The 18,996-nt window shown below is 46.6% G+C and overlaps 1 protein-coding gene across 1 annotated transcript in view; it reads left to right on the plus strand.

Moving 5' to 3' along the window:
* LOC140197180 (uncharacterized) overlaps nt 1-18,996 on the plus strand; it is an 80,861-nt gene that overhangs the window by 55,312 nt on the left and 6,553 nt on the right. The window contains exons 5-9 of the mRNA XM_072257093.1: nt 7,922-7,974; nt 14,230-14,283; nt 17,321-17,398; nt 18,146-18,223; nt 18,310-18,339. Coding sequence (XP_072113194.1) covers nt 7,922-7,974; nt 14,230-14,283; nt 17,321-17,398; nt 18,146-18,223; nt 18,310-18,339 — 293 coding nt within the window. The remainder of the gene's footprint in view (nt 1-7,921; nt 7,975-14,229; nt 14,284-17,320; nt 17,399-18,145; nt 18,224-18,309; nt 18,340-18,996) is intronic.

Below are 18,996 nucleotides of genomic sequence, written 5' to 3' on the forward strand. Positions count from 1 at the left end.
TGGCATTGAGTACAAGGTTGTTGCTGCAACACCACTCCACAAGCTGATCTAAATCACTCCTGTACGCCCCCTTGTCACCACCTGAAATTCTTCCAACTATATTTGTGTCATCGGCAAATTGATCGATGACATTTGAGCTGTGCCTAGCCACACAGTCATGGGTGTAGGGAGCAGAGCAGTGGGCTAAGCTCACACCCCTGAGATGCACCAGTGTTGATCATCAATGAGGAGGAGATGTTATTTCCAATCCACACAGATTGTGGTCTTCCAGCGAGGAAGTCAAGGATGCAGTTGCAAAGCAAGGTACAGAGGCCCAGGATTTGGAGCTTGTCGATGAGAACTGTAGGAATGATTGTGTTAAACACTGAGCTGTAGTCAATAAACAGCATCCTGGTGTGAGTATTAGCATTAACAAGAGAAAATCTGCAGATGCTGGAAATCCAAGCAACACACACAAAATGCTGGAGGAATTCCGCAGGCCAGGCAGCCTCTATGGAGAAGAGTCCTGCTGAAGGGTGTCAGCCCGAAACATTGACTGTCCTCTTCTCCAGAGAAACTGCCTGGCCTGTCGAGTTTCTCCAGCATTTTGTGTGTGTTGCAAAGTATTAGTATTGTCCAGATGATCCAAGGCCATGTGGAGAGCCAATGAGATCACAGCGACTGTAGACCTGTTGTGGTGACAGACGAATTGCAATGGGTCCAGGGCCTTGCTGAGACAGGAGTTAATTATAACCATAACCAACCTCTCAAAGCATTTCATCACCACAGATGTGAGTGCGACTGGACGATAGTCATTAAGGCAGCTCTCCCTGCTCCTGGGCACTGATGTGATTGTTGCCCTTTTGAAGCAGATGGGAACTTCTGACTGCAGCAATGAGAGACTGAAAATGTCTTTGAACAGCCCCGCCAGTTGGTTAGCACAGGTTTTCAGGGCCCTACCAGGTACTCCATTGGAACCTGTTCCCTCACGAGGGTTCACCCTCTTGATATCAGCCTCCAAGACAGAGATCACAGGGTCACCGGTTGCTGCAGTTTCTTGCATTCACGTGCAGTGCAGTTGCCGTACCAACACAGCGTACGTACGCATTGAGGTGGTACAGGGGAAAACAATGACAGAATGCAGAATGAAGTGTTACAGCTACAGGGAACGTGCAGTGCAGGCTGACGGTGAGCTGCAAGGTGATGACGAGATCGGCTGGGGGATCTGGAGTTGATTCTCATTGTACAAGTGATCTGTATAGAAATCCGGTGACAGCGGGTAGAAGCTGTCCTTGAGCCTGGTGATCCGTGCTTCCAGGCTGTTGTATCTTCTGCCCAGTGGGAGAGGGGAGAAGGGAGAGTGCCCGGGGTGGGTGGGGGGTCTTTGATTACGTTGGCTGCTTTACTGAGACGGAGGGAAGTGCAGACAGAGTTCAGGGAGGGGTGACTGGTTTCCGTGATGTGTCCACAACACTCTGCAGTTTCTTACGGTCCTATCAGACCAGTTGCTGTCCCCAGCCCTGAGGCAACCACTCACGGAGATTAGAATTTTCCAGGGCTGAAACGCCCTGACTTCCCAGAAATGGAGACTGCCATGTGGACGGGTTGTTTTCGATATTTTCATGTCTGCACAGGGGTTTATCGATTCACTGATAATTACCAAAAACCATAGGAGCAGAATTAGGCCATTCAGCCCATCGAGTCTGCTCTGCCATTCCATCATGGCTGATTTACTATACCTCTCAACCCCATTCTCCTGCCTTCTACCTGTAACCTTTGATGCCCTGACTAATCAGGAACCTATCAATCTCTGCTTTAAATCTACCCAATAGATTGTCCTCCACAGCAGTCTGTGGCAATGAATTCCACAGATTAACCACCCCCTGGCTAAAGAAATTCTTCCTCATCTCGATTCTAAAATGGACTTCTTTGGATTCTGAGGCTGTGCCTCCTGGTCCTAGACTCCCCACTACAGGAAACATTCTCTCCACATCCACTCTGTTGAGGCCTTTCAATATGTGACAGGTTTCAATAGATCCACCCAACACTTTGAAATCTGCCTTTGTCTGGTGTGACGGGAAGGTGACTGCTGTTTATCACATTTCTGACACAGTTATACAGCCGGGACACAGGCCCTTCAGCCCATCTCCATGCCTGCCCCCTTAACCCTCGTTATCAATGTGCCTTCCAAATGCCTCTGAAATGATGTAACTGTAGGTCCCTCTGCAACTCATTCCACACACCCACCACCTTCTGTGTGGAAAACATCCCCCTTCAGCTTCCTTTTAAATCTTTCCCCTTTGACCTTTCACCTTACAGACTGCAGTAGCATGGCCACAGTGCTTGGCAGTGCCAGCTGTCAGATCTGGGTTTGATCCCCGCTCCCTGTGAGGGGTTTCTGTGTCCCCGGTGACTGTGTGGGTTTCCACTGGAGGCTCTGGTTTCCTCCCACATTCCAAAGAGGTTTGGGTTAGTCTCAGTGAGCTCTGGACATGCTGTGTTGCTGCTGGAAGCGTGGCAATACTTGCAGGCTGCCCCCACACAATCCTCACTGATTTGATTTGATGTAAACGACACTGGATAAGCTGGGGTCCCTGAGACTTCTGCACAGCACTGAATTTGTCAACGTGGAGTGCAGAGCGAGTTTGTAAATCTGGCAGGAGCAGAGGATGTTGGGAATGGTGAGGGTGGAATGCCGCGGGAGGGGCGTGGGACAGGTGGCAGAGAAGGAGTGCCAGGGCGGGGGGTGGCAGAGAAGGAGTGCCGGGGTGGAGGGTGGCAGAGAAGGAGTGCCAGGGTGGAGGGTGGCAGAGAAGGAGTGCCGGGGCAGGGGGTAGCAGAGAAGGAGTGCCTGGGTGGAGGGTGGCACGGGTGAAGACACACCTAGACCTGAGACACCAGACAAGGTTATTTGATTCCAAACAATTAACTTATTGATCATTACAGGATGTGTCTCTGGTGCTTCCCGCTCCCTCCCCTCTCCCTTCCCCTTTTTCCCAATCATGATCCCCCTCTCCCTGCCCCCTTCCCAATCTCAGTCTACAATAGAGACCCGTATCAGAATCAGGTTTATCAACACTCACATACAGAATGCCATGAAATTTGTTTTTTTTAATGGCAGCAGTATGGTGCAATACATAAAATTACTACAGTACTGTGCAAAGGTCTCAGACACCCTGGCTATATAAGTGTCTAAGCTTTTCCGCCAGTACTGTATACCTTCCAGTACTGGCGGAAAAGCCCCCTACCCTGGGGAAAGATCTTATCTCTGTGAAGTCCCCCTCAGTCTCCGACGTTCAGGTACAATAGACCCAGCCCGTCCATTCTCCCCTTGTAACCAGTCCCAGTACCATCCACATTTTTACATTCTTTCACTGACGTCCCTCCTATCCAGGGTGACGAGACCTGTACACAGTACTCCAAGTGCAGTCTGGTATGGCTGATGTACAATGTACTCTGTGATGGGACCGATGGAGTCAAATGTGCCAAGTGACGTCTTCACTACCCTGTCTGCCTGTGTCTCCACTTTCGGGGAGCAATGTACCTGGACCCCTCAGTCTCTCTTCTGCAACACCCTCCTAAGCTCTACCATTTACTCTGTTAGCTCTCCATCATGAAGGACCCATCACCCAGGACGTGCCCTCTTCTCATTGCTACCATCAGGGAGGAGGCACAGGAGCCTGAAGACTCACACTCGATGTTTCAGCAACAGCTTCTTCCCCTCCACCACCAGATTTCTGAACGGTTCACGAACCCATGAACACTTACCTCACTATTTTTGTTCTGCTTTCACAATGTTTATTTTTAGATATATTTCTTTTTGTAATTTCTAGATTTTTAATGTATTGCACTTCACTGCTGTCACAAAACAAATTTCACAACATACTATCTGTCAGTGAAATTGAACCTGATCCTGAAGCCTTGGTTTGTCATAAAATCACAGAGCACAACACACAGAAACAGGCCCTTTGGCCCATCTAGTCCATGCCAAACTGTTATTCTGCCTAGTCCCGTCAACCTGCACCTGGACCATAGCCCTCCATACCTCCCTACCCCTCCCATCTGTATACTTACCTAAACTTTAAATGTCCAAAAGTTAATTTTATTATCAAAGTGTGTATGCAGAATGCAACTCTGAGATTTGTCTTTTCTAGATAGCCATGAAATATAGAAAACTATAGAAGTAGTTAAAAGAAAAGATATGAAATCCCTCCCCCACACGAAAAGAAAGAGAAACAAAACCTCCAAACCCCTCCCTTGCACAAAAACGAACAGCTCTCCCACATGGAGAAACAGCGACAAGAACATCAAACCCAAACCCCCAACCCGCCAATCGGCAACAGAGAGAATGGGCGTGAACACGGAAAAATCACATCAAACTGAAAGAGGCCAATATGAACTACAGTCCAATCTATAAATCTCAGAATTTTGATACCACCTCCAAGAGCATCGGGACCCAGTGACCCCTCCAAGGACAGTGACTCAAACCAGTGGCCCCCCTAAGGGTAGTGACTCGAACCAACGGCCCCCCTAAGGGCAGTGACTCGAACCAGCAGCCCCCCTAAGGGCAGTGACTCAAACCAGCGGCCCCCCTAAGGGCAGTGACTCGAACCAGTGACCCTTCCAAGGACAGTAACTCGAACTAGCGACCCCTCCGAGGGCAGTAACTCAAACCAGCGGCCCCTTTCGAGGACAGTGACTCGAACCAGTGACCCCTCTGAGGGCAGTGACTCGAACCAGTGTCCTCTACGAGGGCAGTGACACAAAATTCTTAAACGTTAAACTCAAACCTACGTCTGGCACGTCTGCTGGCAGATCATTCCAGCCTCTCACCACCCTGTGAAAGAAGTTGTTCCCCTTTATGTTCCCTTTAAATATTTCACCTTTCCCCCTTAACCCATGACTTCTAGTTCTCGTCTCACCCATCCTCAGTGGAAACAGCCTGCTTACATTAACCCTACCTATAGCCCTCTGTTACATTACCCGTGACGGGTTAAAGAACCAGCAGAAATAGAAAACACTTTGGAGTCCAGTATTGCTACTCACTAATAATATTTATTAGTAACTACGCAATACAGTAATATAAATGTAGATAAATCAGACAGGTTAGCAATGATTATATATAAGTAAGTAAATCAGTAAGTGTGGAAATATATATGAAAAACCAAGCTTCTTCAAGTCTAGGGGTAAATAGATAGTCTTACGACATTAAGTAAAGTCCAGTTCAGTTCGTGGTTTTGAGTTGAGTAGTGATGGAGAGAGAGAGAGAGGGAGAGATTTGAGTCTTCAGTTGAGCTGACCCTGTCGATCTTCTCGTTTTCCTCTGAGATCCTTTAAAAGTCATTGACTGTGACCACAACAAAGGGGACCGTTTTCCTGTGTTGGAGTTATCAACCCAGGCAAGGGTGGACGCATGGACAACTCCCCACCGTTCAATCCCTTTTCTCACTGCAAAAGCCACCGATCGATCTGCCTGCTCAATTCTCCAAAAAAAACCCCACTTATTCCGATGGCACAACAAAGCTCATTCAGTGTCCAAAACATGTGCCTGAGGTCTATATCATCTGACCTCCTATTTATCTCACCGTACTGCGTACCAACTGTCATTCAAATAACTCCTCCTTCCTTTGTCTGTGTAAGAAATGTACAAGCAGGCAAATGTCCTTGGAGAAAGTATAAACAACCTCCACAGAAATCATAACCTCGATTGTCCATCAAATAACGCCACCCACGGTCACCATAGCGACTTACGAGCTTCTCTCTCTCTCTCTCTCTCTCTCTCTCTCGCGCTCTCTCTCTCTCTCTCCCCAACTCAGCAGAATTCCAAAAGTTATTCTCATGCCTTAAAGTGACAGTCCAAAAGTTAGTCTTCATCTCTCTCTCTCTTTCTTTCTCTCTCTCTCTTTTCAAAACAAGATGTCGGTGTTAAAGAACTCTCTCTCTCTCTCTTTTCAAAAGCACAGTTGATAGAGGCAATCGAGCACAGTTCATAGGGGTAATTCAGGACCCTATAACCCCTCATAATTTGTATACCTCTATCAATTCTCCTCTCATTCTGCTACACCCCAGAGAATAACATCCTAACATATTCATCCTATTACTGTCATTCAGGTCCTCAAGTCCCAACAATATCTTTGTAAATTTTCTCTGCACTCTTTCAATCTTATTGGCATATTTCTGTAGGTCAGTGACCAGAACTGCCCACAGAACACCAAATGATGCCTTACCAACATCTTACAGAACTTCAAAATGACATCCCATCTCCTGCACACAATACTCTGAATTATGAGGGCCAGTGTGCCAAAAGCTTTCTTTATTTTAATTGCCTCTCTTTATCTATCTATCTCATATCTATCTATGTGTTTATATGTATAATTTATTTTATTTAGAGACAATACAACCACTGTTGATAGAATCTCAGGTGGTGACGAGAGGGTGTACAGGAGTGAGATATGCCAACTAGTGGAGTGGTGCCACAGCAACAACCTGGCACTCAACGTCAGTAAGACGAAAGAACTGATTGTGGACTTAGGAGAGAGTGAGCAGCTTCAAGTTCCTGGGTGTCAAGATCTCTGAAGATCTAACCTGGTCCCAACATATTGATGTAGTCATAAAGAAGGCAAGACAGTGGCTATATTTTATTAGGAGTTTGCAGAGATTTGGCATGTCAGCAAATACACTCAAAGACTTCTATAGTTGTACTGTGGAGAGCATTCTGACAGGCTGCATCACTGTCTGGTGTGGAGGGGCTACTGCACAGGACTGAAAGAAGCTGCACAAGATTGTAAATCTAGTCAGCTCCATCTTGGGTACTGGCCTACAAAGTACCCAGGGCATTTTTTGGGAGCGGTGTAGGAGATACAGAAGCCTGAAGGTACACACTCAGTGATTCAGGAACAGCTTCTTCCCCTCTGCCATCCGATTCCTAAATGGTCATTGGAAGCTTTGGACACTACCTCACTTTTTTAATATACAGTGTTTCTGCTTCTGCACATTAAAGAAAAATCTATTCAATACACGTAATTGATTTACTTGTTTGTTTATTATTATGTTTTATTTTATTTTATTATTTTTTCTCTCTGCTAGATTATGTATTGCATTGAACTGCTGCTGCTAAGTTAACAAATTTCACGTCACGTGCTGGTGATAATAAACCTGATTCTGATTCTGATTCCGATACAGCCCAGAACAGCTCTTCCGACCCAACAACCCCCAATTTAACCCCAGCCTAATCACAGGACAATGTACAATGACCAATTAATCATCTAACCGGTTTAGCTTTGGTCTGTGGGAGGAAACCGGAGCACCTGGAGGAAACCCACAGGACAGGCACTCGGGATTGAACATAAAACTTGCTTACAGAGGATGCCAGAATTGAACTCTGAACTCCGACACTCTGAGCTGTAACAGTGTAACTTCACAACCCTATCTAGCTGTAACAGTGTAACTTCACAACCCTATCTAGCTGTAACAGCGTAACTTTACAACTCTGTCTAGCTGTAACAGTGTAACTTTACAACCCTATCTAGCTGTAACAGCGTAACTTTACAACTCTGTCTAGCTGTAACAGTGTAACTTCACAACCCTATCTAGCTGTAACAGCGTAACTTTACAACTCTGTCTAGCTGTAACAGTGTAACTTTACAACCCTATCTAGCTGTAACAGTGTAACTTCATAACCCTATCTAGCTGTAACAGCGTAACATCAGAACCCTATAAAGCTGTGACACCACTTTCAGAGAATTACGGATCTGTGTTCCCTGATTGCTGTGTCCTGCCACACTCCTCAGAATCTGAGGTCTTGCATTTTGTCTTATTAAATTAAACCTGATCAGCCGTTCCTCGGCCCACTGGGTCAGTTGATCAAGGTCCCTTTGTAATCTTGGATAACCACAACTGGGAACATGCTGTGATTTCATGATCTTGGTTCTTTTCTCGACAGGAATGTTCCACGTTTGACCCAATCGGAGCAGGAACAGAAGCCGCCTCAGTCAGGTACTGAGCTGACAGCGCGAGGGGGTGAACCAGTCACGGCTCCCAGGGGACTGATCAATAACAAATCTAGAACAGGCAGGGAGCTCCACCACCTGAGGAAAGAGCAAACCAGCTTCAGATTCCATGGAACGTAGAACAGTACCGCACAGAACAGGCCCTTCAGCCCACCATGTTGTACTAACCCTTCAATCTACTCTGAGATCAATCCAACCTTTCCCTCCCACACAGCCCCCCAATTTTCTATCCTCCATGTGCCTATCCAACAGTCTCGTCAATGTCCGTTACGTATCTGCCTCTACCACCAGCCCTGGCAGCATATTCCACGCACCCACCACTCTCTGTGTAAGAATCCCTTCTCGGACATTCACCCCAATATATTTCTCCAATCACGTTAAAAGTATGCCCCTCGTATTAGCCATTTCCACCTCTGGCTGACCACTCAATCTTATCATCTCGTACACCTCAATCAAGTCACCTCTCATCCTCCTTCACTCCAAAGAGAACAGCCCGAAGTTGCTCAACCAATCCTCATAAGACATGCTCTCCAATCCAGGCAGCATCCTGGTAAATCTCCTCTGCACCCTCCCTGAAGCTTCCATATCCTTCCTATAATGAGGCAACCAGAACTGAACACATTACTCCAAGTGTGGTCTAACCAGGGTTTTATAGAGCTGTAACACTGCCTCACAAGTCTTGAACTCAGTCCTTCAACTAATGAAGCCAAAACACCATATGCCTTTTTAACAACTTTCGGGGATATTTGTGTGGTTGTGTGGAGTTCTGCATTGCTACGCTCCAATGAGACAGGGAAAGGATGGTTGGGTACAGGAACAGTGGTGTACAAAGTCTGTTGTAAATCTAGTCAAGAAGAAAAGCTTACAGAAGTTTTTAAAACTAGGTAATGATAGAGATCTTGGAGATTATAAGGCTAACAGGAAGGAGCTTAAGAATGAAATTAGGAGAGCCAGAAGGGGCCATGAGAAGGCCTTGGCGGGCAGGATTAAGGAAAACCCCAAGGCATTCTACAAGTATGTGAAGAGCAAGAGGATAGGACGTGAGAGAATAGGACTAATCAAGTGTGACAGTGGGAAAGTGTGTATTGAACTGGAGGAGATAGCAGAGGTACATAATGAATACTTTGCTTCAGTATTCACTACGGAAAATGATCTTGGCGATTGTAGGGATGACTTACAGTGGACTGAAAAGCTTGAGCATATAGACATTAAGAAAGAGGATGTGCCGGAACTTTCGGAAAGCATCAAGTTGGATAAGTCAACAGGACTGTACGAGATGTACCCCAGGTTACCTTGGAAAACGAGAGAGGAGATTGCTTAGCCTCTGGCGATCTTTGCATCATCAATGGGGATGGGAGAGGTTCCGGAGGATTGGAGGGTTGCGGATGTTGTTCCCTTATTCAAGAAAGGGAGTAGAGATAGCCCAGGAAATTATAAACCTGTGAGTCTTACTTCAGTGGTTGGTAAGTTGATGGAGAAGATCCTGAAAGGCAGGATTTATGATCATTTGGAGAGGCATAATATGATTATTAATACTTAGCATGGCTTTGTCAAGGGATTGTCACGCCTTATGAGCCTGATTGAATTTTTTGAGGATGTGACTAAACATGTCGATGAAGGTAGAGCAGGAGATGTAGTGTATGTGGATTTCAGCAAGGCATTTGACAAGGTACCTCATGCAAGGCTTATTGAGAAAGTAAGGAGGCATGGAATACAAGGGGACCTTGATTTGTGGATCCAGAATTGGCTTGCCCACAGAAGGCAAAGAGTGGTTGTAGATGGGTCATATTCTGCATGGAGGTCGGTGACCAGTGGTGTGCCTCAGTGATCTGTACAGGGACCCTTACTCCTTGATTTTTATAAATGACCTGGATGAGGAAGTGGAGGGATGGGTTAGTAAATTTGCTGATGACACAAAGGTTGGGGGTGTTGTGGATAGTGTGGAGGGCTGTCAGAGGTTACAATGGGACATTGACAGGATGAAAAACTGGGCTGAGAAGTGCCAGATGGAGTTCAACCCAGATAAGTGTGAAGTGGTTCATTTCGGTAGGTCAAATATGATGGCAGAATATCATATTAATGGTAAGGCTCTTGGTAGTGTGGAGGATCAGAGGGATCTTGGGTTCCGAGTCCATAGGACACTCAAAGCTGCTATGCAGGTTGACTCTGTGGTTAAGAAGGCATACGGTGCATTGGCCTTCATCAATTGTGGGATTGAGTTTAGGAGCCGAGAGGTAATGTTGCAGCTATAAAGGACCCTGCTCAGACCCCACTTGGAGTATTGTGCTCAATTCCGGTCGCCTCACTACAGGAAGGATGTGGAAACTATAGAGAGAAGGCAGAGGAGATTTACAAGGGTGTTGCCTGGATTGGGGAGCATGTCTTATGAGAATAGGTCGAGTGAACTCGGCCTTTTCTCATTGGAGAAAAGAGGATGAGATGTGACCTGATAGAGGTGAGACCTGATAAGATGATGAGAGGCATTGATCGTGTGGATAGTCAGAGGCTTTTTCCCAGGGCTGAAATGGCTAACATGAGAGAGCACAGTTTTAAGGTGCTTGGAAGCAGGTACAGAGGAGATGTCAGGGGTGAGTTTTTTATGCAGAGAGTGGTGTGTGTGTAGAATGAGCTGCCAGCGATGGTGGTGGAGGTGGATACAATAGGGTCTTTTAAGAGACTCCTGGATAGGTACATGGAGTTTAGAAAAATAGAGGGCTATGGGTGACCTGAGGTAATTTCTAAAGTAAGGACATTTGGCAGAGCTTTGTGGGCCGAACGGCCTGTATTGTGCTGTAGAGTATCTATGTTTCAAACTTAACCACTTAACACCACATGACCATAAGATATAGGAGCACAAGTAGGCCAATTGGCCCATCAAGTCTGCTCTGCCATTCAATCCTGGGCTGATCCAATTCTTCCAGTCATCCCCACTCCCCTGCCTTCTCCCCATACCCTTCGATGCCCTGGCTAATCAACAACCTATCGATCTCTGCCTTCAATACACCCAATGATCTGACCTCCACAGCGGCTTGTGGCAACAAATTCCACAGATATACCATCCTCTGACTAAAGAAGTTTCTCCGCATTTCAGTTCTAAATGGACGTTCTTCAATCCTGAAGTTGTGCCCTCTTGTCCTGGACTTCCCCTACCATGGGAAATAACTTTACATATCTAATCTGTTCAGGCCTTTTAACATTCGGAATGTTTGTATAAGATCCCCCCTCATTCTCCTGAACTCCAGGGAATACAGTCCAAGAACTATCAGACGTTCCTCATACGGTAACCCTTTCATTCACTTGCATTCCCATTCTGATGCTCTCAGGAGGTTGAGAGTAATGTATATAAGAATGTCTCTTTCTGAAGGGTGGCTGCGATCTGCTGTCCGTTCTGATCAGAATGCACGCTAGACTCGGTAGACAATTGACTGTTGAGTGTCAATAACTTTTCGAGGCTGCCTGTCAGTGGGAAATAACCATCATTTCAATGCCATGCCAGGCAGTAGCCATCGCAACCAGGAGTCTGACCGTCTGCCTCGTTGTCACGGTGAGCACCGGCACAATTCAACCCGGGAGCGGAGGAACGGCAGACTCCGTCACAGTGAGTGCTGACGATGACTGAACCCAGGAGCGGAGGAACGGAAGACTCCGTCACAGTGAGTGCTGACAATGACTGAACCCAGGAGTGGAGGAAGGGAAGACTCTGTCACAGTAAGTGCTGACAATGACTGAACCCAGGAGCGGAGGAACGGAAGACTCCATCACGGTGAATGCCAACACGACTGAACCCAGGTGCTCCCCATGAAGAGACGGAAACAAGGGGTTAGCCACAGGAATACCAATAGAGTATCATAGAGACAATCGAGTGACACTCTGAGACAAATCATTCTCCACAAACACAAGGACTCCACTGAGCACTAAATGAGCATCCCCTTTGAACAATCATGGAAAGCAGAAAACCCGTGCCAGTCACAATCAACTTGACCAGATTAAACAGAAAGCACAAGGCCAAGGTAACATGTCTGAACGACTGGCGTCCTGTTGCACTCACCTCAATCATGAGCAAATCATGAGCAGAGGCTGGTCAAGGACCACATCTGCAGCTTGCTACCACCCCCAATGGACTCCCTACAATTCGCCTACTGACACAACCAATCAACAGATGATTCAATAGCCACAGCTCTACACACCGTCATTACACATCTGGAGAAGAAGGATGCTTATGTGAGAATGTTGTTCTTGGACTACAGTTCAGCATTCAACACCATAATCCCAACCACCTCCCCCCTCCAGGCTCAACAAGAAGCTCAGAGACCTCGGCCTTCACCCTGCTGGATCCTGGACTTCCTGTCAGATCGCCAGCAGGTGGAAAGAGAGGGCTCCCTCACCTCTGCACTTCTGACCCTCAAACCAGGTGCCCCCATGGCTGTGTACTAAGCCCCCTCCCTTAATCTCTGTATACCCATGACTGTGTCGCTACCCACTCCTCCAATCTGCTAATTAAAATCACTGACGACACTACATTGATTTGCCTAATCTCAAACGATTGTAAGTTCCTCAGCATAAACATCACTAAGGATCTCACGTGGTCTGTACATACCGGCTGTGTGGTGAAAAAGGTACAACGGCGCCTGAGACCATTGAAGAAGTTTGGTATGGGACCCCAAATCCTAAGAACTTTCTACAGGGGCACAATTGAGAGCATCCTGACTGGCTGCATCACTGCCTGGTATGGGAACTGTACTTCCCTCAATCACAGGACTCTGCAGAGAGTGGTGTGGACAGCCCAGCACATCTGTAGATGTGAAATTCCCACTATTCAGGACATTTACAGACACCGGTGTGTAAAAAGGGCCTGAAGGATCATTGGAGCCCCGAGTCACCCCAACCACAAACTGCTCCAGCTGCTACCATCCGGGAAACGGTACCGCAGCATAAAAGCCAGGACCAACAGGCTCCGGGACAGCTTCTTCCACCAGGCCACCAGAGTGATTAATTCACATTGATACAATTGTATGTCTATGTTATATTGACTGTCCTGTTGTACATAATATTTATTATAAATTACTATAAATTGCACATTGCACGTTTCGATGGAGACATAACATAAAGATTTTTACTCCTCATGTAATAAAGTCAATTCAATGAAGGACTCTCGTGAAGGCAACAATCAGCAAGTACAGGTGCACAAGAAACCGAGAAGCTCAGCGCTCTACGGCTGCCCACAGGGGTCTGCAGGACATATGTCAGTCGTGTTGCCACTTTGGGTCTTGGGAGGAGGTTACCACTGACCAGGCACTCATCTGGACTAGTTATGTAAGCAGCAAGCAAGCCAGAGGCTGGGTCTCTGGGAGGGAGCAGCCCACCTCCTGATACCCCATGGCATTTCCACCTCTGTAAGGCACAAGGCATTGGCCGAGCCACACTTGGAGTATTGTCAGCAGTTTTGGACCCTGTATCTAAGGAAGCGTGTGCGAGCATTGGAGAAGGTGCAGAGATTACAGGGAGAAGGCAGGGGAATGGGGATGAGAGGGAGAATAAATCAGCCATGATGGAATGGTGGAGCAGAGAGTATGGTCTACTGTGTGTACTTCAGTTTCTCACCCATAAATCCACAGGGAGAACCTGTTCCCTTCTGAACCAAGATGCATGGTTTGAAAATGCTGGCCAGCAGTTACAAGGGGAAGGGTTAGGATTGTTTCAACCCTAAATCTGTAGTAGCAAAGGCATTCGGTGGAGTATTGGATTGGCAGGAGATAACGTCCAGGACCATGGGATAAGAGAAAGATCAATGGGCTGATAGGATTGTCCTCCTGAAAGCTAGTATGGATTTGATAGGCTGAATCTCCTGCTGTATGCTATCAGTGCTGCCCTCCAGTGTTCACTCGATGAAGACAAGTGGGATTGCATTGGTCTGCAGCTGCACTGGTGCACTAGCGTGAGATGAGGAACTGCTACATGCTTATTCTTACAGAAACATGGCTCCAGGACAACATCCCATACAACACCAATCTTCAGGCTATGACACTGAGGGACGTGTGCTGATATTATTTTGTGACTGTATGGTTTTCTTTGCTATTGTAACAGCAGTATACGTGCCGTGTGTTTGCTACGTGCAGTGTGTGACTGTTGATGACTGCATTTTACACCTTGGCCCTGAGGAACGCTGTTTCGTTAGGCTGTATACATGTGTATGGTTGACTGACAATTAAACTTGAGCTTCATTCTCTGATCTGTGTTACAGTGCACGACAGCAGCCCGTTGTACGACAACATCGTCCCGAGCAGCAACAACAAAGGTAAATGCCAGCACCTTATTGATTGAGAGTTTTGATCTCGTTTGTAGCAACAGGAGTGTTGGGAACTGAGTGACACTCAATCTGGTAGAGAAATTCAGCGGGTCGAACTGCGTCTGTGGGGAGAAGTAAATTATCGATGTTTTGCAGAGTCTCAATCCGAAATATCAACAATCCAGTTCCTTTGAGCTGCTGAGTTCCTGTTTACATTTCAAAGTTCAAAATAATTTTATTATCAAAGTACATATCTGTCACCATATACAACCTTAAGATCCATTTTCCTGCGGGCATACTCAATAAATCGAATGACAATAGTAGAATCAATGAAAGACCACACCAACAAGGTGGACAACCAGGGTGTAAAGACAACAGGCTGTACAAATACAAAAAGAAAGGAATAATCATAGTGAATAAATAAGCAGTAAGTATTGAGAACACAAGATGAAGAGTCCTTGAAAGAGAGTCGGTAGTTTGTGGGAACAGTTCGGTGATGGGGTGAGCGAAGTCATTCCCTTTCATTTTGTGTTTATCTAACTTGTGTTCGGACTTGGTGGACCAAAAGCGATTGTGCTGAGGTGCCATCCTGTCGAGTTCTGAACCGTTTCAGCTGAGCCTCTCTGTTCCACTCCAGAGTGGAATGATCCTCTGACATGGGCAGTGTGTTTCCCACTGAACCCAGCACAAGTTCACCATGGTGTGGGGCACAGTCTGTCCTTCAGGAGATCGGGAGCGATCACTGCCTGCTGAGCTGGTTCTACATTAGTGGGTGGTGGAAGGGTCAGGGTGGGGATAACGTTTGGCCACAATATGGAAGGAGTGTGGAGAGTTTTTGGTTGACACAGGAGATTCTGCAGATGCTGGAAGTCCAGATCAACACACACACAATGCTGGAGGACACAGATGCCCCTCAGGTCTGTATACTAAGTCCCCTCCCTTACTCTCTGTATACTCATGACTGTGTCGCCACCCGCAACTTCAATCTGTAATTAAATTTGACACTGATTATCTCAAATAATAACGAGGAAGCCTACAGAGAGGAAATCATCGCGCTGACACAGTGGTGTCAAGAAAACAACCTCCCTTTCAATGTCGCAAAAACAAAGGAGCTGGTTGTAGATTACAGGAGGAATGGAGACAGGCTGACCCCTATTGATATCAATGGATCTGGGGTTGAGAGTGGGAACGGCTTCAAGTTCCTCGGCATAAACATCACTGAGGATCTCACATGGTCTGTAGAGACCGGCTGTGTAGTGAAAAGGCACAACAGTGCTGAATGTCTACTTTAGAAATTACCTCGGGTTACCCATAGCCCTCTATTTTTCTAAGCTCCTTGTACCTATCTAAGAGTCTCTTAAAATACCCTATTGTATCCAGAAGTTTGGTATGGACCCCCAAATCCCAAGAACTTTCTACAGGGGTACAATTGAGAGCATCCTGACTGGCTGCATCACTGCCTGGTATGGGAACTGTACTTCCCTCAATCACAGGACTCTGCAGAGAGTGGTGCGGACAGCCCAGCGCATCTGTAGATGTGAACTTCCCACTATTCAGGACATTTACAGAGACCGGTGTGTAAAAATGGCCCGAAGGATCATTGGAGACCCAAGTCACCTCAATCACAAACTTTTACAGCTGCTACCATCCGGGAAACAGTACCGCAGCATAAAATCCAGGACCAACAGGCTCCAGGACAGCTTCTTCCACCAGGCCATCAAACTGCTTAACTCATGCTGACACAACTGTATTTCAATGTTATATTGACTGTCCTGTTGTACATAGTATGTATTACAAAGTACTATCAATTGCACATTGTTCATTTAGGTGGAGACGTAACGTAAAGATTTTTACTCCTCATGTATATGCAGGATGTAAGTAATAAAGTCAATTCAGTTCAGCTCAATTCAGGAACTCAGCACCTATCTACTCTCCTGTCTGTTACACCGCTGAGGTTTCGGGCAGCAATGGCGGTCCCCCATCTCTGGCCTACTTCATCATGTCCGTAGCTTTCTTCCTGTTTTCATGACTGTCAGTCATGCAAGGCCCAGATGGAGACTCAGGAATACCATCGCACTCAGATGTAGAAGAATTCTTCATTGCTGTTTCAGTAACAGATCTGATTGACCAGTCAGGGTTGTTAGCCCTGAGCTGAACTCCCAAGACTGGAGAACAAGTGGACCACGCTTAGACCAGCCTCTACCCTTTGACCTGTTTGGCATGGCTGACCCTACCAAGAGCCAAAGCATAAAACCCAAACTCCAGCCGACACGGCTCTCTGAGTCATTGAGGCACACAAGCCTCCAAACCCGATGACAAGGTTGTGATCCTCTTCGTAGAGGCAGCATCTATGAAGAGGAATAAACATCTGATGTTTCAGGATGAGACCTTCATTCCCCTCCATAGATGCTGCCTGACCTGCTGAGTTTCTTTAGCATTTGAGTATGTTACTCTGGAGAGTTTTTAGACTCAGATGTGTGAGGCCTACAGAAACAACAGCCTGAATATTTCAGCTAAGTTAGAAGGGAAAAAGCAAGTCCCATGGAACGAGGACCCAGAATAAACTCATAGGGCCAGATTTCCTTTTGTCCTGTGTTTTGTGACAGCGCAAGGCAACGGCAGTGTGTACGACAGCGTTCTCTTCAATCGCAGTGAGAGAGGTCAGCATCAGTGCCTCATTTGCTGAGGAATTTTATCTAATTTGTATTCAGAACTTAACCAGATGATCGACAGAACCTTTTGATTTTCTTAAAGGTGCTGAAACAGTTTTCAGTCGGTGATTCAGAATATGGTATTTACACTCAGTGGCCACTTTATTAGGTACACCTGTACACTGACTCAGTACTTTGATTTATGAAGGCTATTGTGCAAAACTGTTCTGACAGCACTATGTACCTGTGGACACCACGCTCCAAGGTCTTGTACAGTCTGTAGGTAGTTTAATTAGACCAAAGGCTCTATATAAATGTGAGCTGCTAGGTGTTGTAACATTTCTTGCTTTCAGACGTTTACAGTCGATTCGGGTTAATCACTCTCGTCCTTACAGAGCAGCCAGATTCCTGCACTTATGCCAGTATTTCAACAGAAGGTGGGAAGGCAAGCAAACCTCAAGCTGAAGATCGAGGTACAGTCTCCATTTACCGTTTACCATTTCTCAGACTGCCTGCTGACCATCGAATATTGAAAACCTAGACAGCAGAATTGGAGAGCATGTTTCCTATAGTGGGGGATTCTAGGACCAGAGGACACAGCCTCAGAATCGAGGGATGTCACTGTAGAACAGAGATGAGGAGGGTGGTGAATCTGGGGAATTCATTGCCACAGATGGATGTGGAAGCCAAGTCATTGGGTATATTTAAAGCCGATGTTGATAGGGTCTTAACTAGTCAGGGTGTCAAAGATTATGGGGAGAAGGCAGGAGAATGGGGTTGAGAGAGAAAATAAATCAGCCATGATGAAATGACAGAGCAGACTCGATGGGCTGAATGACCTAATTCTGCTCCTGTGTTTTATGGTCTTATGTTTTCTTTTCACATTTCACCTTTACACTTGACCTCTGACCTCTAGTTATAGTCTCATGAAAACAAAGAAAATCTACAGCACATTACAGGCCCTTCAGCCCAGAATGCACTCCAGGGAATAAAGCCCGAATCCATTGAACCGTTCCCCATAACTCAGATCACCAAGTTCTGGCAACATGCTTGTAAATTTTCTCTTTCAATCTTATTCATATCTTTTCTGGAGTTGGGTGACCAAATCTTCACACAATACTCCAAATTGGGCCTCACCAATGTCTTATTCAGCTTCAACATCACATTCCATCTCCTGACTTTGATTTGCTGTCGATTCAAACGAATCTCTCTCCTTACAGAGCAGCCAGATTCCTGCACTTATGCCAGTATTTTGTTTGGAGGTGAGAAGGCAAGCAAACCGCAAGCTAAAGATCGAGGTACAGTCTCCATTTACCTTTTTCCATTTCTTGGATCACTTCGAGGTCATCCTGCTGACTAACAGAAAATTCTTCTTCAATTCCAGGTGGGCAGAAGCAGGAAGCTGGACCTGCAGGTGAGGCTTTCCTTCAAGGTATTCTTGAAAATGATCTCCTTCAAATGCTCCATTCTCCCGTCCCTTCCCCTGACAGAGTGTGTGTCTGGCTGCTGCTGGGTCCTGCGGTCCACCTCACTGTGACTGGAGGGAAGGATTGGGGAAGCAGTGAAGAGTGGGAGAGGAGGGGGAGATGGTGGAACGGGAGAGAGAGAATGAAAGAGAGGGAGAGGGGGAAAGAGGAGAGAGGGTGAGGGAGGGCAAAGTGGATAAAAGAGAGTGAGGAGAAGGGAAGAAGGAGAGAGAGGGGGGTGAGGGAAAGGCAGAAGGGGAATGGGAGAGGGAGAGGGACAGAGAAACGGGGGAAGAGAGAGAGAGGGTGAGGAAGGGGTGAGGGAGGGAGAGAGAGGGTGAGAGTGGGGTGAAGGGAGAGGGAGAGGGATAGGACAAAGGGGATATTTAAGGGAGGGACAGAGTGGGGAACGGAGGGGGAGGGGGAAATAGAGGGAGGAGGAATGAGTAGGAGGTGGGGGAGAGGGTGAAATGGGGAGAGGGAAGAAGGGGAGGCAAGCATACTTTGTATGCTCTTGTTGCACAGATGTGGACACTAGCTGGGAGACGGTGACGTACGAGCCAGGAATAGGGTATGGTAAGCTGACTGCACAGGCCCTTTGAGCT

This window comes from Mobula birostris, chromosome 5 (assembly GCF_030028105.1).
Source record: "Mobula birostris isolate sMobBir1 chromosome 5, sMobBir1.hap1, whole genome shotgun sequence".
NCBI lineage: Eukaryota > Metazoa > Chordata > Chondrichthyes > Myliobatiformes > Myliobatidae > Mobula > Mobula birostris.